This window comes from Pipra filicauda, unplaced genomic scaffold, assembly GCF_003945595.2.
Source record: "Pipra filicauda isolate LSUMZ 115617 unplaced genomic scaffold, ASM394559v2 scaffold14_size4853619_pilon, whole genome shotgun sequence".
Taxonomy (NCBI): Eukaryota; Metazoa; Chordata; class Aves; order Passeriformes; family Pipridae; genus Pipra; species Pipra filicauda.
The window spans coordinates 1,474,366-1,498,889 of NW_024103985.1; the positions used below are offsets into that span (position 1 = coordinate 1,474,366).

The window sequence follows — 24,524 nt, forward strand, 5'->3', positions numbered from 1 at the left end:
TGTGCTCTTGAAAACCCCAGAGCTACCCCAACAGTTTTGAATGTGGAACTAAGGCACTTCCAGAAGTTTCACCTGCCATCCCAACCAGACATCTGACAACAGACACTGAAAGAAAAGTCTATTGTGGTAGCATATATAATGGGAATATGTAAATTTAAACTTGTGTGAGTATATGCACATAGGACACAGTTAAGACTGAGGACACAGGCATTTGGGACACTGGGGAAGCTGTTTCTGTTACTGGTTCAAACTAAACAGGGGCAGGAAAGGCAGATATTGCTACAGTCCAGCTCAGAGAGAATACAGCAGCTTTTGAGCAGTGCTGTGATGTGGGAGAGAGAGCAGGAATGACTTGGGAAGAGTTTGCATTAAGGGCTCTATTTCGAGCTTGACAACAGAGAAGACAGAGGACTTGACATTGAGTAGAGGTAAAATAATAGGTGGTTTGGAGGTTCTACTTCAGGAGAAGTGGTTGCAACATCCATGAGATGCATGAGAGTCAGGGAGCTGTGGGTCAGAGCAGGGCAAGTGACCCTGCCATTCAGATGGAGAAAGTAAGAGAGGAATTGTAGGGACCTGCTCCACATGGAGCCACAGGGAAAGGCGGGGTTGTGCTGAACAGGCTCTGGGAGCAGTGGATCATTCCTGTGCTGGCTGCCTGGAGTGCCCTGGCTGGTGTCCACACTGCCAGAGACAGGAGGGGCAGAGAGCAAGCAGGGAGACAGCTGAAAATATCAAAATTAGTGTGAAACTGATAGTTCTTATATGAAAGAAACGGTAGTGCTCAAAATTATATGGACTTCCAGATTTTATTTGCCTGGTGATCACGGAGTATCACACAGATTTTCTGGGTAAGACGGAACAGGACTGGTTAACATGATAGTAGATGCAAATAATCTTTGAAATATTTGATTCCTACTCTATTACTCACTGATTTCCTTTATAACAATGCCTGAGCACTCAAAGCCTCCCTCACACAGCAGGCAGAGCTCTGCAAACTCCTCAGGACTCAATTTAAACACACGTGTATTGTTTGTGTCCTCATTTCTCCCACGAACTCCTGCGTGACCTTGGGCAAGTCACTTCATTTATCTGTTCCCCAGCTTCGATATCCTAAAATAGGTTAATAGTGCTGCACTCCCAAGAGCTGTGCATCAAAATTCTGTCCGAAAGCAGCAAGAGAAAGGCGCTGCTGTCGTTGTTGATGTTATGGATCTGTTTAAGCAACACGTCCTTATGGACTCGTGCATCGTATGAGCAGACCCTCTGAAGGCAGCAGGACTGTTTACACATTGAAAGTGGTTTGCTGGACAATGGCCAGAAAACAGGGATGAACCCATAACTAGTAGATATTCCCCGAGGCATTTAGCAGCAGGAATTATGGTCCAGAGCCGTGTTAGGAGGGTGGTTAGATATATAAATAATTGTCGTCAGGATTTAGTCATTCAGGAGGCATAGTCTGCTTTGCATGTAAACAAAATGTAGGTCTTGAGGGAGTCTGTGTCTCAGCTAAATCTGCTCATGTACAAATCCTCTTTTTTAGGCTTTATATTTTGTAATCATTGCAATTTAAATTCAGCTACAGTCTGCAGGATTTGCACATTTTACCACCATTAAGGAAGTCAATAGGAGCTGTGCATCCCACTCACTGTAGCTGCCCTTCAATAATTAACTCTTTCCCCTCTCCTAAATCTGGAGCTAGGGACAGCAGCAGCACTTGAGACAGCATTGAGAGCATTCAGCCTGGGAATATGCGTGTGAAGGACAATTAATTCAGCTGGTTTGGACTTGTCTTCTTATGTCTTCCCCTCTTTGCTGAGCTGCTGACTCGTTGCTGGGTAAGCCATGGCCCCAGTCGTTAGCAGAAGGTTTGCCCATCCCCTGGTGGCTCCTATGCCAGGGATCAGTCTGCCAGCAGCACATTCCCTGAACCCTTTGGTTTCCTTCTGATGTTTGTTTGGCATCCTTCCCATCAGGCACATTGCATGGCATTAACCAACTGCATGTGTTCTCCCAGCTGAACACATTCTTCACACCAAATTCATCGCTGAGACAAACTGACCCTGGGAGAAGAATCCCCGTTCCACCAGAAAATATTCCATTCTGCTCTTATCCCTTTTGTGCTTCCTTTAAGTGTTTTCATTTCATGTTGAGAAAGTTGTGACTGTTTTGTAGTAAACAGCTTTCCAGGAAAGAAAAACGTTGCTTTGCCCATTGAAATGGGGAGACAGATGTTCCATGGAGTAGGGGAGAGGGAGGAAAGCACCCGGCTTTTACCACTCAGCCACGCTTGAATTTTTTCCCTGTAGTTAAACATGTAGAATTCAAACCTGCAGGAGAGAAGATGTTGAACATTACTTCACCTCAATCATGCCTGCTAAGTATTATGATTGAAAGAAAGAGCTCTTTAATATCCGTGTTGCATGTGGAGCATTTTATTGACTCAGAGAGGCACTTGGGGTTGTTTTTTTTTTTTTCCCTAGAGAAAACAGCAAAATTTGACAGGTAATTTTGTAGATGAAGACAGTAAACAGCTGTTGAAGATGATAATGTCTGAGTGGTTTTGTTGTTTCTATGAAAACTTAGTTACACTCATTTTAGATTAATTTTTCATTGTCTTCTGTAAATGAGAATTTCTTACACGGCTGCTTTAATGGGACTTTGATTGCTTTCCTTCTACTGCCAAAACCACAAAAGACAAAAAAAATCAAATGCATAAAAACAGTTATGAGCAGTGATACAATAAATTCGTGCTATAGTGCATTTTAATTTAATAAATTAAAGTTTTGCTGTGCAGCAATTTGTGTTCATGTGTGAGAGAGGCATACACATTAGCCATTTAAATTCAGAACTGTGTTAAACAGCAATAAAAGCAATTCTTGCTGCTATTGGGAGCTTTTGGTGTGACATTATGAAATTTCCCAAAAGTCTTGAGAAGCAGTGTGGGAGAAATGAAATGTACTCATGGAAAAGGAAGTGCAAGTGTAGCCTTGCAGCAAAGCCACCAAACAGGGATTGAGGAGATAGAGCTTCAGTTCTCACATCACCCACAGATTTCCTGTGCTCACTTTGGAAGTTCTACTTGGAAGGAAGGGGTTGCCCTGGCAATCCAGGCACAGCAATGAGGGCTGGGTCCAGTTTCCAGCTTCTCTAGGTATTTGGGATCTGGAACACATCACTCTGCATTCTGTGGGTCTCATTTTTCCATTTTTTCTCTTTATCTTGTTTGTTTTGTCTGTGTGTGGGTCACAAAATCTCCTGCTATGTCAAACCATCTTTAGCTATGTAATACACCCTTAGCACAACGGTGTGCCAGCATTCAGTGAATTACTGTAAAAAGAAAGAAGGGAAAATAGGTACAAAGAGTCTAAGCCATAATTCAGTCCTGCTTTGAAGTAGGTTAGAGGCATTCCAAGCTTGTGCTGACTCTCTGCATATGGATGATTTCTCCTAAGATGGATATTTTTTTGAGTCTGAGAAAGTGGTGGGATCTATTGTTTGTGAGCTCACGGAACCATCAGGCAAGTGTGAGTGAAGGTCATCTGTTCTGTTTGTTAGATCATACACTTAATAACACTTGAATCCTGTGCTGACCTTTTGCAGAATTTTGTTCTGGCATAAATGTCAAGAAATGCAGCTGAGAATGAAAATATTGATGAATACATTGCCAGGATTTAAACTGTAACTTTGGCTGGCTGGAGAACAGCTATTTAGGCATTCATTGTTTGTGAAACATTTCCTGTCACCCAGTCCTTCATATCAATTCTTCTGCAAATGTTTCTACCGCACATCATTTGCCTTTGCAAGGCTTCCCACCACGAGGAGCATTGTTCAGGAAGGGAAATCACTGCCTCTTTAACAAATTGATATTTCAGAGTTCACAGCAGAGTCATTTTTTATGGCTTCTTCGCCCGAAAAAGTTCGACTCAGATGTTGCAATGAATTTTTTAAGGAGCTCCTGTTTTTCTTCCATTGAGCCAATTCTCTTGACAGGCTTAATAGGAGGACGGGGGAGACAAATGGCTGGTGTGAGATCATACAGTTACTCCATGACCCCAGGAAGGGCTTTGACACAGCCTCTTAGCACCAGACCACGTAGACCTTCCATTAGCCAACAGCTGACGGAGCTGCCTGGCTCAGACGGCTCCCAGGGCTTGGAAGTGGGGGCAGAGGAAGGGGCAGCAAGTGAGAGAATTTATCTGCAAACAGAGGATCTGCTCTGAATCCCCTCTGGCAATGTTCCCCTGCGTGGAAAGGGCCCAGGTTGTGTGGTTAATGTCACAGGAGGCTGATGGTAGATCTTGGCTAGCAGAGGATAACGTAAATCTAATGCATGATTTGAGAGCTGAGAATGGGGAAGGGAAGCAGATACAGTTTAAATTCAGCCTGTCCAACATGTTTTCTTGCATCTGTATTACTCAGCACTGTATATATATGTACACACACATATACACACAGCATTTCATTCACAAGTTTGATGTTCTCAGTCTTTGGCTTGTCACAGATGTTTTTGTGCTTGCCAGTAAATTACATCAATCACTCCAGAAGCCCCTCTTTTTTTTCTCTGCTGGCACAGGTAGAACATGGAAGTAGTGTACGATAATTTAATACAGCCAGTTAAAACATTCTCTGTTTTTTCTCTTCCCTTTCTCTGTCCACTTCACCAAGACATTTGGTGTCTTGTTGATGATCTGTGAACCAGATCATCAACAAGAAGAATTGAATAGAAATCCACTGATGTCAAGAAATATTGTCAATTTACACTACGTGACATCTACTGAGGATAAAGAGATGTGCTCTGATAGCCTCGAGCACTTCTTACTTCCCAGTATTGCCTTAGACACAATTTTGTCTTTATATTTGAATACTTGGGACTCAGTAATCTTGTAAATCCCTTTTTTCTATGTTCATAATGCTCCATCTGCTTTGGGAAACCCTTGGAATTAGTCATAAAGGCCAAGTCTCTTTATAGAAATAACTGGATAGCACAGATATCCTATCTACAAAAGTAACAGCCAACTTCCTAGCGAAAAGTAATTCCTGGAAGAGTTGGCAATGTTGCTGAAAATTATTAAGAAAACATTTGTCCATTTTCAAAAATCTTTTAGATTGAATGTCATGTAGATAGGAGCATGTTTGGAATATGTAACAGAGTCTGAAGACTGTCCCATCCAGAACACATTAACCTCTTTCTTCCTGGTACAAATTCTATACTCTGCAGTCAGCAACAGCAGGATATTTGCAGCTCTTTGTGACCTGTATTTGACAGTTCTGCATGTACCATGTTGGCTTGGCACTGCTCCTTCACCAGAGCAGCAGAGCTGAACACTCCTGGAAATTCAGCTCTTCAGATCTCTGTAGGGCATGGTGACATTATCTCTGCATTAGCTGGAATCTAAAGTATCTGGAGAGGAAAGGTTTTACTGAGGGATTTTAACATGAACTCCATTGAACCAACCCCACCCGTGTGTCTGTTGTGATACAGAAGCACCAGATTGATCAGGGTACTTCAGGTGACCTGAACAGCTCAGGTCACTGCAGCTACAGCTGTTTTCTTATACTGCGACCAAAATAACTCAGATACAAACATGTACTTCTCATGGCCAGGCATGGACAGTCACTCTGCCATGTGCATTCCTGAAATCTCCCTCTGTTGAAATAATCCCGAAGCAAAGAAAGGGTTACTGTTTGTTGCCCACTCCTTTGCAGCCTGATGTGGAATGATCTGCTGAGTGATGCTGCAGCACGGGGCTGGTCCCAGGTGAGGGTGCTGACAAAGGTGCAGAACAGAGGAGAATCAGACTGTGACCCCAATTCATTGAATTAGTGGTGGGAGAGGGACAGCAAAAGGAAAACCCATCTCACATGCAGCACAGCCGGGTCATCTCTGGGAGCAGAGCATTACAGTTGGTGGAATATTCAATAGCAGCCTATAAGCAGCTCTCTGCTGGTGGAAAAGGTCATCTCTTGGTTTGCCTTGGGCTTTAGAAAATACTTTCAAATTGTCCTGGCTTCTCTAAGCTGACAGTGCTGCTGGAGAGAGCGCCTGAGGGTGCAGGAGAGGTGACACTGGAACAGTGGCCCCACTCCCATCAAAATCAAAAGCAGAACAACGATTGACTCGAGTGAAAGTAAGGTCAGGACCAAAGTGTCGCGTGGAACGTATTTCAGGGCTGTCATCAGACTGATTTTTCAGACACAGGAGAATGGTTAGCAGTATCCACTGTGCAGCTTCAAGAGTTTGGGGAGATGTTGACACAAATTTTAATAGATGGATCATTTCCTGCACGCTCTGTTTTTTGTATTTAAAGAAAAAGTGCTGCGTACTGAGGGGAATAGTAACGTGTCCACGATTCTCTCCTTTTATACTCGTGTTCTGAAGGAGATGCATCTGACAGATTGCTCCCCCAGGAAAATCCAACCAGGTTAAGGATCTGTAGCTGGGAGGAGGCTGCAAGGGGCAAACTCCTTTATATTGGTGCTGCTAATTTCAAGACCACCCAATCTAGTTGTTTGTCATCATTCCCCCTTTTTTAATCTTTTTTTTCATATTGCTCTTGCAAGGCTGCTGAACCAAACAAGAATCCCTGACAGTGTTCTTGGGTTTTCCTGCACACACTGCCATGTGTTTCCCACTGGCAGTTCAGATGAGAGCAGAGCACAGCTTGGGCTGACAGACATCGAATGCTTGTCTTTAGGAATTGTCTCTTATCTGACATTCACGCAGCTGTGGAGTCACTTCTGCTGCTGTTCTCATCCTGGAGCAATTAACAAGTGTGAGAAGATTTCTTAACATGCAGACAAAGGTGGAAATGCAGTTGGAAGGCCCCAGTTGAACAGCATGCTGAAATGAGGTTGCCCAAAGAAGCTGTGGCTGCCCCATCCCTGAAGTGTTCCAGGCCAGGCTGGACAGGTCTTGGAGCAGAGGGGTTGGAATGACATCATCTTTAAGGTCCTTTCCAACCCAGAACTGCTGGCAGTGGCTGAGCAGTGGTACATTGCAATCCACTGCAACGTGGCCCTTGGCACTGTGAGGCCAGGCCTCCTGGATGGGGGTAAAGGAGGAAATTGTTAAGGAAGTCCATAATTTTTAAAGTGTCTTCTGGCATCAAGCTTTTTCTTCCTGCAAAAGTAGTTGAGACAGGATTACAGGGGGACAGGTTGGGCCATGAGATAACTGATGGACAAATGGATAGAGATTCAGTAGAAAGTTACTATTGTTCCAATCCAGATCATGTTTATAAAACGAAGGAAACCTTTAGGTAGGAAACTCACACCATTTCAGACCATCTATAGTGTAAAGTGCAGAGCAGGATGGAGGCAGTTCTTTGAAAATAAACTTCACCCTTAGAAACTGGTAAAGAACCCAAGCACGTGGCTCTCTCACCACACAAACCTCATCAAGCTTTATCATCTCCTCCAAGTACCTTCCAGGAGAAGAGGACTGTGAATCTGATAATGTCCACTGCTGGGAGGATTTCCCTGTAGGATTGATTTTCTACTCTTTTCCTCTTCCATTTTCATTTAGAGAGAAGATAACTCTTAATTTTAATTTTAAATTAAACTAATTGGACTTACTTATCTACTGGCTAGATTGCAGCAGCAGAAGGAAGCCCAGGAGTGATTCAGGTGATTCAGCAGACGTTCTCCTTGTCTGCACTGTGACTCTCAGAGTTCAGCTCTGATACATGAATTTGTGTGGGACAGTTCACACCAGGCTGAATTTCATCCCACGTGACTACAAATCATTAATTTCCACTTCTTCTTTCCTTGCCTTCCAAGTGGCTAATTCAGAGCTGCACTGAATGCTGATGGCAGATTGTGATTTCATAAAAAATAGTGTTATAACAGGTGCATTATCTTAAACTCGTGTGTTGTGGTGAACATGATTTCTCCTGCTTCTTTGTGCTCTTTTTCATCTGGCTGAGCACTGCACCTCCCTAATCCCACATGCAGCCACTGTGTGTGCAGAGGAGCTTTTGCTTTTGGCTTTGCATTTCTTCCAAGCCTTGAAAAGCTGGACTTTAATCAGTCTAATTCCACCTGTCTGATCAAACAAAGTGTTGAAAGTCAGCAAAGAGCAGGAGCGGTGACTAATATTCTTGAAGATTTCAGTAACAAAGGGAAAGCTTGTTCTTTAGAATCTTTTTTCCTCCTTTTTGCAGTGTCCCCTAAATGTCATTTGTATAATTACATAGAAACATATTTTGACTCACCTAGTGCAAAAAAGCCATAGTAAGAAGGGTATAAAAAGGCAGTCATGATTGCTTGAAAAAAATCACAGCAGAGTTTTAAGTCTTTGCTTTGGGCAGTGAGGCAAATGTGTAACTCTGTGGTGCATGGAGGGACTCTGTGCTAGACTCCTGTTTATTACTTTCTGCAATAAAATTCTTGCTGTTGTTTAAAGAGTATTCTGATATGATGGAACCTCTGGTTCCCCCTAGCACTCCTACGCTCTTCCTGAGGGTCAAGTTAAGATGAATTTCTTTTCCTAGCAATGGAAAGTCACCTCTGAAAAGCACGACGTCTCTCAAAAGCCTCGTCCGAATCCACTGTGTTTTCTTGCTTTGAATTGGGGCCTTATTTAGTGCATCTGATACTGAGTTTTCCCAACAAATTAGACATAGCTATTTTCTAATTGAAGTGCTGTAGGGGAAAACCAGATTTGGACAGAACCAGAGATGTCAGAGGCATCACTTCAAACTTGCTCTTGGAGTTTATCTCTAAGTGTTTTGTCAGTCGAGTAGGCACTTGCTTTTCTCACAGGCCATTTAACATTAGGATCATGTCTCCTTCATTTGTCTTCTTGAAATATTGAGGACACATTGCTCTTCATGTGCCTGACAGTCAGACAGGAGCGTCTGCACTCTGCCTGAAAACCGATGGCCACTATCAGCTCCTGGAAGAAACATCTCAGCCGCGAATACAAATATTCGGTTGTCGTCCAATGAAATCTTTAAAAAGTAGCTGGAATCTCCTAGAAACTTCGATGAACATTTTACCTAAAGACAGTTTCTTCCAAATATCTTCTGCATTTTCCTGCCTTTTCGTTCTCTAAAGCAGAAGTGTCAGATATGAATGCCAAGGAACAAAGATCCAGGACTTGTATCCTCCACACAAACACGCTGAGTCTAGACCTGAAGTCTCCATCCTCCTGGGGACAATGTCTTCATTAGTAGTACAGAGTGACTTTTTTTTGTCTCCACCCTAACAGCAAACTGCTTACAAACTGCCCCACAACGTACTTTTTTGTCTCCTAAACAAAGTATTTTTTATTGTAAAAATAGTTGCTTGTGTGTGGAAAGCAAAACATTAGAAAAAGGAAAATGTTTCTTTGGGTAGAAACTCTGATGATTGCAACTGTGACACAACATTAATGTTGGAATGGAGGAGAAGTCATAGAACCATAGGATGGTTTGGGTTGGAAAGGACCTTAAAGATCATCTTGTTCCAACCCCCCTGCCATGGGCAGGGTCACCTCCCACTGGACCAGGTTGCTCCAAGTCCCATCCAACCTGGCCTTGAATGATAAATCTATATAATGATAAATATATATAGTACCCTCAATGCAGCAGACATAAGGAGAAAGAAAAATATAAATATCCAGAAGTGAAAGGGTGAACTTGCTAGTGAGATGCTGAATTATGCAGAAATCCAAACATAGATAGTTGGTGCAATCTCGAATCTATCAGCCTTGACAGTATCCTTTTAAATTGCTCCTTAAAAATGTTAATTGCACATCATAGGCACTTCAGCAATGACATTTCTGCCACTGAATGTCATGGGGACATTTTTCCTTTTATTATCCTTGAACAGGAGTAGTGAACTACCGGAGTTAGCCACCAAATAACTGTATCATGAAAGGTAATGGATCTACCTCCAGTATTTATGTTGGTTCTGCTTTTAGTAAGCTTCTTTCTAAATTTACAAGCGAGAGCTGTGATGGCATTAGGAAGGCAGCATTGTTAAGCTTTGCTTTATGAACTGTAAAATAAAGGTTTGTCCCTCATACTTTCGGAACTGTGGATACCGAAAGCCCTGGGGTCCATGATTTCTGTAAATCTGAATAAGAGCTGGTTTATAACTGCAGACTGAAATTGGTCACATTTTTGTCTGATTTCCCCAGGACATTCACTGGCACCAGCTCCCTCTCTTGTTTTAAACATGCAGAAAGAGGGAGAAGGAGAAAGGACAGGGAAAGCAGACAGGGAATTGTAGAACCATAGTATGACCTGGGTTGGAAGAGAGCTTAAAGATCATCTAGTTCCAGCTCCCCTACCATGAAAGGGGACACCTTCCACTAGAAAGGAAAGGGAAAGGAAAGTGAAGCACCCCAGCCAACTTCATTTTGGGATTTTTCACTGTAAACTCAAAGCAGAGATTTTTTTTGTCTCACATGGCTCCTGCTGCTTCCTCTCCATTTTTACCCCTTCGAGGGGAGGAAAAAAAGAGAGAGAAAAAGCTAAAACTTCCTTTTTTATTGCTAGCTAACCTACACTGCCTGTGTCTTACTTTAGGAAGCTTCCCTCCTTATGATGGGGTGTTTGGGTGTCTCTCAGTGTCGGATGTACTGCTTTTACTGTTTTCCCCATCCCAGTGGAGTTCTCTGGTTCGTGTCAGTGTCCACCTTATCCTACATTTTTCTGGCTTTGGGTTGGTTTCTTTTCCTTTCATATTCCTGTGAGGACAGATTTGGTGAACTGCCTGCATAACGTGCACAGAGTGATATTTAATGTGTGTTCTTCCTGCACATCTAAACTTTTTTTTATGGTCACCATGTAAAGGCCAGACTGACAATGCCAAAATAGTGAACTGGGGGATAATGTGTAGATTTGAATTAGACCACTGTACCTGACTCCTCTCAGTTTTCTCCCCTGTCATTCCCATTTACATGGAGTTTCAGCTGAGCTCAGTATTTATCCTACTGTTACTGCTCAGACTGTGTTTTCCTTAGACTTGGTTTAGCTTTCTGCTTTAATTATATTTTACTTTAGCATAGGAAAGGCCACGTGAGCAGCACACAACATTAAAGAGAATTTACAGGAAAAGAGTAAGATTAAAAGAGTATATCCTATATTCTACAAACACTAATAAGGGGGATAATATGGTCTGAGACAGGAGATACAACCTGAGATTGGGGAAAAGGAATGCATTCCTGCTGCAGAGAGCTCCTTAGTGAAACTTGCAAAAATAGATTGACTTCCTAGAAATAAAACTACTTCTCCACCTTCCCCAGACTGATATTCTCTAGTTCTAGGTTGAGCACAGTATTATTCAATTCCCTGCAGCTTCTAGTCCAAGGGACTCCACACAAACTGGGTTTACTCTGTGATGAAATTGCAGCTGTGGAGCTTATTTCTCAGAGGACACCGCTCATTTCAAGGCCTTTTTCTCTCTATTCAGGCGGCTAGAAAAACTCTTCAGCTAAACTGGGGGTCTCTTCAGACAGCTGCCATCAACCAGTTGCTGATCATTGCTTCTGCTCTGAAAAAGCCCCTTTCCTTCTTTGTGCACTTAAACTTGAAAAGCTGCAGTTGTGTCCAGGTGGGATGTAAGGGGAAGCACGGGGGTGTCATCCACAACCTGACTGTTCATTGCCCCATGGACTTTGTCCATGGCCAGCAGGTTTGAAAAAAACAGTTTAGTTCAGCTTTGCATTATTTTCTTAGCTGTTTCATCACAATATTCAACACTTACTGATATGTTTTTTTCCTTTTCTAAGCCATTAAACGTGTGCTTTCTTTATGTCCATTGCCTCTACAAAATGCAGATATTTTGTCATCTTTACATGCCTGGTGAATGGTTAACTTTGTAGGTGTTTTTCCAGTAGGCAGGTTCTCTGTTGAGAAGGAACGGGGATCTTTATGCACATATTTATGCAAATATGTTTTGAGTTTTAAGCGTAGCCAAAAAGCAGATATTCTGCTAGAGTTGTAAAAAAACCCAACACAGCAAAAACTATAGGAGCTGGGATCTGAAGCCACCTGACTCCTAAATTAGATGTGCATATCTCACACCTGATTTGCATGCACAGTTACATATAAATATGATTTTTCTTGCCACCTGGTTTGTGATGCAGCTTCATCTTCAGTTTGTTTCAAAGCAGGTGTGAATTCCTCCTGCCCTGGCAGTACCTGGGGGATGTTGTGCACAGCAATCACCACTTGGGCTGTGTCCCTTCCTTTGATCAACGTGTCATTTGAGGGCATGACAGACCACAGCTGTCTGGCACAGTCCAGTATCAGTAACCAGTTATAGAAATCAACTGGTTTTGTCCACAGCACCTGACACATCTTCACTGGAAGGGGGAGCCTGTTTGGGGCTGCTCCAGTAACCAGACCCTTCTACACCTCTGTGCCATTTCCATCGTGTTTTCAAAGTCTCATTTGTGAATTGTGTGTACCTTGATTTTTTTATATCCTCCTGGAGAGTATCAGTTTGGCACCTGGGAGTGCTCAGGAGGTTGGTGTCCTGCCTCTTGAGTCACCTTGTGTTGCAGTTTCTGCAAGCAGGGCTTGGTGTGAGTGATGGACACAAGTGGAGATTGAAAGTGGAGGCTGAGTCCATCCAGCTCATAAATGGATTTAGTTTATGGAGTGCCCTGTTCTATATCAATTCCAAGGGTACTTTTGATTATAAATGGAATAAAACACCCGTTTGATATTTGTAGATATTTGTAATCAGAAAATCCATGATATAATCTCCTTTTTCAAAGGTGTTCTCCTGCCTCTGAATATGTTTCACTGACTGCTCCCAAACAGTTAAAGTAAGCAATTAAAAGCGAATGATAAAACAGGCTTTTGTGTATTTCATCTTAGGCTGAAAGAGCCATAAAATCTGATGCTGATGATCAAAATGATTGTGACTTCCTTTCTCCGTGTGAAAGCACTGGGTTTGGAGCGAATCTCTGAAAATCTCTGCTCAGGGTCTCCTTTCCAGTGATGTCCCTTGGAAGCTTTTCAGTGCTTACACATTTGCTGTCCCCAAAAGAGGAAAATACTGCTTACTTACAGTGGTTCTGGAGAGATTCCAGCGCTGAATGAATACTAAGTAGAAAGTGTCCTTCTCAGAGGCAGGAAGAGATGATGAATCACTGTGAAAGCTTATTTCTTGACCAATCTGCCTATGTATTTTGTTATCTGAAATTATAATGAAGACATTAGCAGACTCATATCTTGAGCAAACTGAATGGGAAATGAAATGGAGTTGGGAGATGCTGTTGCTCAGGGCTGGGATTTGCACGTAGCCTCTCCACGATGGCCCCGGTCTGAGGCAGAGGGTCACACGCCTGATTGCTTTGGGAACAGGGAAAAATCAATCTCATCTACCTTGTGTCTGGATGTGATGTAGTATCAGAGAAGACTAATGAGCCTGCTGTCTTTACTGCAGCATTTATTGGGGATTAGTGACTCTTAAAAAGTGCTCTGCAAAGAAGGAAGAAACTGGTGAGTTGTTGTGATCCCTGCTCAGGTTTTTCTCCCTCAGGGAATATCAGCTTTCTGCCTGTCCAAGAGAGGAGCAATTCTGTTTTTCTGGACTCTGATTAGCAACTTGACTTTTGTGGTTTGTTCTCAGTGTGACATCACTGAGAGTGGTATCTGTAGGCAAGGCTTGGACAGAGAGGTCAGACATGGCATGTGGTTGTTTTTTTTTTTTGGTTTTTTTTTTTGAAACTAGAAGAAAAAAATATTATTCACCCTGTTCAACTGTGAAATAAAGGCACAGAAATATCCCACCCCAGGCTTTCTCTACCTTGTGCCACCCAGACAGTGCATATTTCACCAGCTAAGAATTACCCTCCCAAATGGGAGCTCCCAGTCTAATGAAGCAGTTGAACCATGAGCGTCTTAAACTCTTTCCTCAGCCCACATGTGGTTGAATCCAGCTGAGATCCTGGGGCTCAGGACCAACGTGATGAAGGTACCATATTCAGGGGCCTAAAGTAGAAGACAGGCACCAGAGGTTTTTAAAGCCCCATGATGCCTAATTCCTATTGATTTTATTTTAGCTGTAAGGATCTGTGTCTTCATGTCTTGCCTGAGGTCATTAAAGGATGCTGTGGAAGAGCTGGGAAGTGAAATGAGATTTCCTGTCTTAGTCCAAATACCTTAATCAAAAAGCTATGTTTTATATCACAGTTTATGACAAGAAAGCTAAGAAACCTTATTAAGTAATCTAAGTCTGATCTGGACTGTACAAAGAAATCAAGTACAGCATTATATCATCCTTTTGAAGATACACATATATATTATGCTATCTTGATCAAGAGTTTGCTAAGTTATACCTTGGATATTTTCCTTTGAAGACCTTCATAATACTTTTAATGTGGTAGTTTTCCATAAAATGATGTCCTCCCTATCTGTTAGTTGTCAAAATAGATCTTCCTTTTCTTTCTCCTCTGCTGGTTTTTATGGTTGAAAGATGAAAGCTGGGCTAATATTGCAAAATAAGATATTTAAGCTGCATTTTGTCTCTAGTAGTTAGCATTATTCTGTAATTACTGCACCCTTTCCACAATTTTTCAAGAGGATTAACTTTGTAACAGCTCTTATTAAGGACTTGCTGAAAGAAACTTCTGTTAAGCATTTGTACTGCATTTGATCAAGGGTTTCAGATGGGAAATGGATGGATAAAGGTCCCAGGGGTGGATATTACAGCTTCTAGCTCACAGGTAACTGATTCAAATCAACCTGGGTTGCTGATGACCCACCCTTTGTTAGCTGAGTGCTGACTGGGGAAGTGAATTGATGTGCAAAGAGCTCCCACATAACTTCATCAGGGCCAGGTTGGACGGTGCTTTGAGCAACCAGGTCCGGTGGAAGGTGGATCTGCCCATGGCAGGGGGTTGGGACTCGATGATCTTTAAGGTCCTTTCCACCCAAGCCATTCTGTGATCTTTAAAGTCATCCTCAGCCACACTTTCCAGACCGAGTTCCAATTCTGTGTTGTTAATTTTTCTTAAATTGCCATGATTCATCCTGGTCCTCGGGTGTGTCCACTGAAGATGTCCCAGTTATCAAATGGGGTTAGGAAAAGGTGCAGAAGGGCAAGAAATTGAAAATTTCTTAGAGGAACGTATGCCCTGTACCCCATTACCCTTTCCAAGCTGGGAAGAGGCATTGGTGTGCATCTGTGGGTGAGCTGAAGTACAGATTGCTCTGGGGTCCACTTTGGCTTTTGAGAAGTTTGTCTCTTCACATGGTAATAACGTGCTCCAGTACATTCATTTTAGTGAAGACTAAGATGTGCAATGGAACTGAGGGATAATGGGGTTTGTACTCGTCTCGATTTTTTATGTCATTTAGTAAGTGCTGATCTTGCATTAAGATGTCACTGTCAGACTGGAGAGCATTAGAGAAGAAAGGAGTTGCTAAATTTTCAGCAGGTCGAAGTATTCTCGGATCCCCAGGCGCGTTCAGTAAAAATCTGTTGGAATAAAGGATGGCTAAAAAATGTTTTTAATCTAAGCTTTTTAAAATTTCTCTTTTGAGAGCCACTGTAATAAATCGAAATTATTGATTTAGCCCGTAGCAGTCCTAAGATTCACTCATTTAAGAGTCGAAACTGCTCTATTACTTAGAGCAATAACCCAGCACTGCGAAATCTCCCATCAGAGACTCCTGGTCTGCACATGCAGACGGGCACTCAGCAAAGATTTCTGTTTGTTTATGGATCTTGCATCAGCTGAGGTATTTTCTCAGTCATTATCCTCTCCCCCTGCACCCTGTGAAAGCCTTTGCAGTGCCGGGCCCGTGGTTCTCTAGTTCTGGGCTCAGCTGAGCCCTGGCCTTGTGTGGCCAGTACGAACCATTTCAACATTGACAGGTTTAACATTGTTCCACCTCGTACTAGACCTCTGCAGAGAAACAAAATCTGTTTTGCTTCTGTTACCCACATCTATCCGTGAGCTGACATGGGTTGTGTATACATGACACCACGTTTTAAATCCCCTGCCTTGAAGCAAGGGTTAAGTACAGCTTTTGATACAGCCAGTGCTGGGTTAAATATCGGGGCACTGAAGGTTTGAGTGATCAATAAATGATTGCAAATAGTTAATATCATACTCAAAACTATTCTAAAATCAAAAGTCCTGGTCAGATTAACACTTAGCTGATACCACAAGTGTGTGTCCTGTCCACAGAACTGTCAGGAGCTGGCGACTTACGTGGCAGTTTCTCCCAATGTCACTTCTGTTTTGCCTTTTATGCATTTTTTACTGCCTTTCCATTAGGAGAATATTTTTTTTTCCACCTTCTTTTTCTAAAACCGTGCTCCTCAGAAGCACTGCCACGGCTCTACAACACGTTCTCCCGGGGCAGCACTTTCCTGCTGGCCTGTGCCAGTAGTGAATTAGTAACCCCATCACCGACCTGCTGGCTCAGCTGCTGTGACCAATGAGTAGCACCTCATCAGTGCCCATCTGCTCCAGCCAGAGTAGCTGTGGGTTCAGTGCTCCTCACTGGTGAATGTGTGCCCAGCCCCAGAGCCCCCGTGGCTGCTGAGCAGGTCAAAGGGAGTCCTTACTCCCCTGCACAAGCACGTGGTCCAATCTGATGAAAGATTAGCGTATTTATAAATTAAAATAAATCCAAGGAGTGAACTGGCCCAGGGGAACTCTCAATCCAATCAAATTAGACTCATATATCCACCCTGGAGCAATTCCTTAGAAGCCCTGCCTTCAGGAAGCTTCATTTGTAATCACTACGTGCTGTGTACTTTAGAAAAGTTTTATAATTACTTGCTGTTCCGGCTGCTGAGCAGTTCTAAATGTTGGATATTAAGGAACTGCTGTTTCAGTCAGTGAACAAGCTCTGAACATTAAATGTGCTTCACGAGAAGTTTTTTTTCTCAGCCATTACACATCTCTGAAGGCATATTTTTTTTCAAGTGGATGCTTTCCCAGCTGTTGATCATCTCTCTGTTTCTTCTGTGTGAAGAGAGAAGGAGGAAACTGGTGAGAGTGTGACATTGTAGAAAGGCTGTGTCTCTGTGGAGGGAGGTGGGTGCTTCGCTCACAGGTGGAGGTGTTGAAATAATTATGCAGGTCATCCTGGAGAAGTGCCAAGGAAACCTTTCTCTTCTACCATACTTTTTTTTTTTTAATATTTTATATCGTGTGTTTTGCAGAAGAAATATTTTAGCAGTTTTACAGAATTCTGTACATGAATTTTGGTGACATTTTTTATATCTCTCCACCACCATCACTTCATACCTTGGGAAGAGGCAGCTTGTCTTTGTCAGGGTCAAGGAGATACTTGGCCAGAACAGCTCGATGAGTGATACCAAGTGCTGGGTGAGAACTGGAGATCCAAATTCAGCAGGTGTTTTGAGGCTGTGTTGTCAAAGGTGATAACAGTGATTTCTTTCACAGAATAGCTCTTCAATTATCAAAAATATGCCTCATGTACAGAATGATGTTATGATCCTGAAGACCTTGTAAGATTAGAATCAAGTGCTGCGTTTCCCAGTGAAGCCAGAATGATGGTGCAGTGGTTAACAAGAGATTTGGAAAAACACAGACCAGTTCCTCACCCTGTCCCAGTGTCCCAAATGACCTTGTGTGTGTCACACCGCCTCTCCTTCAATCCTAGGAGCAAAATGCAGGCAGCTGTGTCTGTAGTGAAAGGGAGAAGAGGTTTAGGAGTCAGTGGGCTGGCTGGAAATGAGCCCTTTCCCACCCGGAGCTCTCTGACCCTGCTGGCAGAGTTGGGAGGCTTTGGCTGTAAAGCTGCACATTTCACATCTGCTCAGGGGCTGTTTGGAGAAATGCATGCAAACTTCTTGATCTGGAAAACTTTCCTGAGGTACATTAGCTCTTAGAGCAGCTTTGATGTGTGCAAGAGTTCATTCTCTGTTTAGTGTAAGTGAAAGCACCGAGATAGTCAATCACGTGGGAAAACTTCTGCTCTGTCACTTACTAAGCATCAGAACTAGAAATGGTGAAAATTATATCATTTCAGGTGTCATTAATCTAAGGCATAATGGTGCCTTTAACAGCTAAATGAACACTGTAGTTCAGGTGATTCAGGTATTTTTGCATATAATCATGTTTTCAAATAAATTACAAAGTTCAATCCGGTATATATTCATTTTGAGATGTCTCAGAAGTGTGTAAACTGCAGTTATTGCGATTGCCTTGTATTTGCAAGCTGTAAGATTTATTTAGTAGGAACTCTTCAAATGGCAATAGGCTGGTCTTGAGTTATGAATTGCTAAACCCATCCATCTATCAGATTTCCACCCAAAATCACTCTTTGAATGCATGGAGGAAGTGTGCCCCTATTGCAAAAGTGGTACAATGTGTCTCGCTTGACACAGCAAGAAAACAGCAAGGAAATAAATTTAAAGCATTAGGCAGTATTAAGACTTTTCAGAATAAGCCATCCAAATGAAAACCCATAATCAAAATAATAATTATCAGGGGAGCACATTTTGCTTTCAAAGTAATCATGCGAAGTAAAGCAGAGAATATGTCTTAAGTGGCAAAAAAATGGTGATTTCTGTTCAGAGGTAAAAAGAAAGTCTAGCACTTGAGAATATAAGTGCTTCGTACATGATCAGTTCTTGATGGATTTTCTCAGAAATGGGCCTTCATGTATTGTACATAAAGAGGAGAGGGAAAATTGAAGCCGTTCTGTGATGAATGCAGGCAAAGGTGTGATGGAGCTGGGATTGGGTTACTGAAGCCAGGAATATGCCTGTCATTCTCCTCATTTTAAAATTATTACAGCGGAGGGTTAGATTGAAGTAATATTCTGTGAAATATTAAGACATTCTGCACTGTGGGAAGACATTTGGAAAGTTCCAGAAAAGTTAATGTATAATTTCTGATGAAAGTAATTTGTACTTTTTTTTTTTTTTTTTAATCAGCAGATAGTCCAGCAAATTTCTTTCATATATTCTTATTATTTCTGGTGTAGTTAAAGAAATTTAATGCGAGGGAAACATTTTCAGCATGTCTTTTCATATTTGTTATTCAAATAGTCTTATACCTTCTGAGTTCAGGGTATATTTTGGATATAGCTTTGTTCTTTCCGTTTGGTCTCAGCTGCCTGAGATTTTCATTTCCAGAGTTCACCTCTAAGATTAGACTAATCTTGCTATTTTACCATTTAATCTTGTTAATTTTTTTAATGGCTTCCATCAGCACATATGAAATTCAGTTACACTGAGCTTCATTGCTGAGGATTTGTATGATTTTGGTGGTGGACAAATAAAACAAACCTTGGTTTTCTTTTTGACTGCACTAATTCTGGGCTCTTCAGTCTTCATGAGCTGCACTGGACTTAACTTTGGTTGACCGGGATCAAACCCATCTTGTAGTAGGGTTGAATCTTACGTATAAAATTATATAAAACTTGTAATGGAATAAGTATCTTTTGCTTTCATCAGATGCAATAACCTGGATTTTATGTCTCCATAGTGCTCATTGTAAGAGCAGCTGACCCTTTTAGCAGAATTCCAGCTTGCATGCTCTGAAGTGGTTGCAGACTGAAAAAGGCTTTGTGTTATATCTGACCATAAACAGCTTCATTTTCCAGGAACTAACACGATTCACTTCATCTACCTTCTCCAGCAAAAGTAATAGCTCTTCCCTTCCCCTGTTTTCTTCTTTTCAGGAGCAACAGTTTGTTCCACGAGGTGGTGCAGCTGAACTTTGAGATCACCAGCTTCAGCAGCCTGTCGGGAACACAGCCCATCACCTGGCAGGTGGAATACCCTCGGAAGGGGACCACGGACATCACCCTGTCTGAAATCTTCATCTGCCAGAAGGACCTCGTTGGAATTGTTCCCCTGGCAATGGTAAGAACCTGTTTCAGCTGTCACTCTGTCCAGCCTGTGTGTGGTCTCAGAAAACGTGTGCTGGCCTCAGACAGACTCACCCAGGAGTGCTGCTCTCTGTCCTGCCTCCCCAGTTATAGCTGGAGGGGACTGCCTGCTAAAATCACTCCCTCCTTCAATGGTCTGTGCACATCACACATTATAAACTTCCCATGGAGGGAAGGGATGCTGCCACTTTAAACATCTCTCTCAGATTTAAACCCTGAGTTTCTGGCGTGCACGGTTTCCTCCAGGATACCAGCTGGTAACACAAAGCCAAGTAGATTTTTCTTCCCATTTCTTATTTCCATTGCATGGCTCAAACTTGGAAGCTGTAGAGCAACTTCAGAGGGCCTCAAGGACCTTCTGCTAAAGCCCCAAGTTTCTTGATCCTTAGTAGGCTGAGCCTGATACTAATTCTGCTGCGTGATTCCCTGATAGTGTAAGAACTTCTGGTTTCAAGTAAGAAACAGAAAATAATAAGAGCCTCAATAATACATTTAAGAAGGATGAAGTTCAGACTTTCATGCCTTGGGTTAAAATCTATTTTCTCTGCACAGTGTTTTAGCAAAACAAGATGTTTCCCGGGACTCTCCACCATCTCAGGTGTGCTGTTATTAGGCAGGCATTTTATTTTCTGTTGGATTCAGGTAGATGCTGAGAACTCATTCCATGCTCCCAGGTGAAGTAGGCATTGAGAATTTATTTTGGAAATCGTGCTGAATCTCAGGAAAGGGAGAAAGCTGCCAGGGACCTGGAACAGGACCAAGTGGCAATTAATAGAGGAACTGCATGTGCCACCATTAGTCAGTGTTTGAGCTCAGGGTTTGGAAGATGAGTTGGACATATCTGTCCTTCTTGTGAATTTAGCCTCTCCTGTGCATAATCTTGGTGGCATAATTCTGGCAATCTTTTCTTTGAACAGTGTTCAGCAGATAATTAGATGAGTATTATTTCCTGGAAGTCCTAGTCCTCAATATATTCTTCCACTTTGAAGAGTAAAAGTGCTGCTCATATGAAATGAGGTCATGCCCAGCAATTTCCTGATCCACAGTCTGTTAAGTCAGCAGAAAGCCTGGACTGCATTTCAAATCTGAGAGGGAAATAATTGTCCTCATTACCTGTCAGGTTGAACAGGGAATACATGTTTGAGCATCTGCCCTCTGAGGACTTGAGAACGTGTGTAAAGAAGAATTTTGTGGTCAGGTTTTATTTTGGGGTGGATGCCTTCCAATACCAAACAACAGACATCACAATAGACTTCACATCTTCCTTTTCATTTCATGGAAGAATTCATCAGCTTCTTTGCATTCCATATCTCAGAGAATCAAGATTTTAATATCCCTGTCAGAGTGCAATGCCTTTGCACTTGCATAAAGGGTTCTTGTAGAGTTGTGTCTATTCTACATTAAAATTCATCTGCCTACAAGGGTTCCTTTAAGAACTGGAGGTCTGAATGAATGAATTTAGCCTTGTATAAATCATGTAAGGCAAGAGCCTTTATTCCCAACAGATTACCAGCAGGCACTCTGGGTTGTGCAAAGGGTTCAAACAATGAAATCATTAAACCTTTCTCTTTGCAAAGCTTTCTTGTGTTTATCTCATTTCTGTACCTTGTGATAACACATAGCTGGAGCCAAAATATACTGTGTTGACAGAATCCAGTTGGATGGGATACCAAAGTAAAATTGGCTTTGCTAGCAGGATATTAGTAGATAAAGGGAATTTCAGAGTTTTCTGTTAGCTAACACTGCATATCCAGCCAGGGTGCTTTCTTCATTTAGGCATTAATCTCCAGCTGAGCTGATTACCTGGCACTTCTCCTGCTCAGAAACAAGAGTCACACCAAAAAGAGAGAGGGTGATACTCTACATGCTGGGAAGTCAGACCAGAGTCTTTATCTTCACTACACACTGTAAAGCAGCAGCCCATTATTGTATACAGAAATTAGATCTCACTGTTTATCAGCAAGTGGGTTTCGTAATCCTCTGGAGGGAAAGGAGATTTTGCTGATTTAAACATGGGGTGTTGCTACAGCAAAACTGCTGAAACACGAAAAGCCAAATCTGCCATTCCAAATTTGTAAAGGTGGCCAGAAAACAAAGATGTTGTGGTGTGTTGGGATGTAGGATCTGATTGAGTCTCTGCCATTGGTCTGATGGGCATCCCAGTCAGTGTTTTGAGGGTGAAAGCAGCAAACTTTTGCTCGGTTTGACTATAACATAAAGGTTCTCTCTGACTCACGGAGTAAAGCACGTCTCATGTGAGCCATTCCAAACTTATGAAGCAAGAAAGATCATGTCTCTTTTATTGCCCTATGCCTGATTACATTACAAAAAAGTAGTAAGATGAAAACCAAGTGGTCTTCAGAAGATTAGGGCAATTGTTGCTATGGTATTTTGGAGGAGATTAAAGAATTGACACTGTCAGCAAGAACTGAACCTGAAATTTTAAAAGAGCCTTATAGGACTTGGATCAGCGGAGCAAGTGGTGGGATAAAGCTGCTGAAAAATCAATGGAAATTCATCATATAGTCAAAAGAGAGGGTTTTAGTAGAATCCATGTTCCAGGGGCCCAACTACTGCACTAAATAGTGTGTACAAGTAAGAAACAGCAACATAGAGATGCTGCTACAGTGCACGCTACAGTGAAATAATAGGAGCAAGAGATATCAAAACTGCTGGGCTGAAAATAAGTGTAATAACTTTTCCCCGGGAAAAAAAATGACTTGTAAATTTGAGGTAAGTATATTTTTTTCCCCCAAGCTCAGAAGTTAATCAATCTGAGTAATTTTGGAGGACGTGTCACCCTTCAAGGTATTTGGAGAGAAAAATGAGACAGAAAAGTTAGGAAAACGTAATTCTGACTGGTTTGTTGCTTCGTAACTCCCACATACCAGAATTTTAGTTAAGTACTGTGGGGAGTGATGCTTCAAAATACATCCTAGTCACAGACACATGTAGTACTCTCACTACCAAACTCTTGAGTGTGGCATTTGGGACAACCATCCACTCAGTGTCATGCAGGCTGCAAGAGATTCTGTATGTCTCACTCAAAGTATGAGACTAAATTTATGTGTTACATTTCCATCATCGAATAGCAATAGTTAACTGAGGCAAGATTTGTAAGGAGGTAATGTCATTTATTAGACCATTTGATGCAGATGGAGAAAGGTAGATGCACACAATGCCTCCTTCAGATCTCTTGACTCACTTAAATCACAGCAGCTGTGAGATACCACAGCTACAGAAACTGGGTGGTGTAAAATTCATCAAGTAGGAGAGCTAAATAAGAAAATAAAAGAATTTCTTAAGGCAAAGCAGAAAATATGTCCCACTGTCTGCTGACAGGAAAAATCTACTGTCTGAGTTGTGCCCTATTCTGGCTTTTTTTTTTTTAATTTCATCTTGCTTGTTGCAGGATCAATTAGGAAAGTGCTTTCATAGGAGCTTAATTAATTATCTGCTAAGCTGCTTTTGAAAACCTCCTCAATTAATCACAGGTAACCTCAGAATTTGCCAATTAAGGTGTACAGGGTTTTTTAACTTACTTTCCACAAATTTTCCTCAAATTTCTATCCCGTCATGAGCAAATGTAGCCAACTATGTTGATTTTTCCACTTGACTAGATTGAAATATCCCAAATTGGTCACATCTATAGTATGTGAACACACAAAAATTCCAGTGATCTGTATGTTTGTGTTCAACATGAGGACACGTTTTGGGAAACTCGGCAAGAGATTTCTTTTCATGTTTTAAATGGATAGTGCATGTTTTTAATACTATTAAATTTTGCTTCGGGATGGAACAAGGTAGAAAACCTGTGTGTAAGTGCACTGTTTGCTGCCAATAAGGCACATTAATATTAAAGGAAAACTCCTTCATGGGAGGAAGATGGGGAATCAATGGTTTAATATTTATGCAAGGCCATTTGGGGTCCCTGTATATGGAATTAAAGCAGTAGTCCTTCAGCAGCAGGATAAACTCTCTCTGAAGTTGATCCCTGTCTGTGACTTGCATAAAATACAGATATTTGAAATGTTGAAGCATAAACCCAATGGCAGGAGTTTACTCTGAGAGTTCTAGTCTAAATTTGAAGATATTTGTCACCATGGGAAGCCATGCAACTTGCTTATCCATGAGTATTTCCTCTTTAAAAAAAAATAACACTAATACTGGTTTTCAGTGGGTCTTTCAGTTTTCATTCATCAGACTTTGTAATGCATTGATAATTCCTTACAAACAAACCAAAGTTGGAACAGCTCTCAGGCATCTCTGAAAGTTTCTTGCTGCTTTTTCACACCTCACGTGCTCAGGAGTGCTCGTCAGCTGTACCAGTGGGCCTCATAAAAGATATAATAATCTGCCTTTCTACTGATGTAAAAGCATCTTTTCCTTGTGAAACAGCATCCATGCTGTTCAATCCAAGTTCCAAGTGTTTATGCAGAGTAACCTGGCAAACCCAGCATTAATGTGTAGCTGTTTATCAGGCAGGACAATTCCACACCTGCTTTTTGCTCGGTGGTAGTTGTTCATTAGGAAGTGCTTGGCTTGTGTGTTTCTTTGCATTCTGAACTCAATGTGTTGACAGTCCTGCTGCAGAAGCAGGAGAATGGACCTGCTGCAGAGCTGTGACTCAGCCAAAAGCGCTTTTGACACTTTTATGTGTGTTTGTTAACTTGCTTGCCTTGAAAACAGAGATGA

The 24,524-nt window shown here is 41.9% G+C and overlaps 1 protein-coding gene across 1 annotated transcript in view; it reads left to right on the plus strand.

Moving 5' to 3' along the window:
• Positions 1–24,524, plus strand: part of TMEM132C (transmembrane protein 132C) — a 200,658-nt gene that overhangs the window by 128,980 nt on the left and 47,154 nt on the right. The window contains exon 4 of the mRNA XM_027733163.2: positions 19,620–19,803. Within this exon, the coding sequence (XP_027588964.1) occupies positions 19,620–19,803 (184 nt within the window). The remainder of the gene's footprint in view (positions 1–19,619; positions 19,804–24,524) is intronic.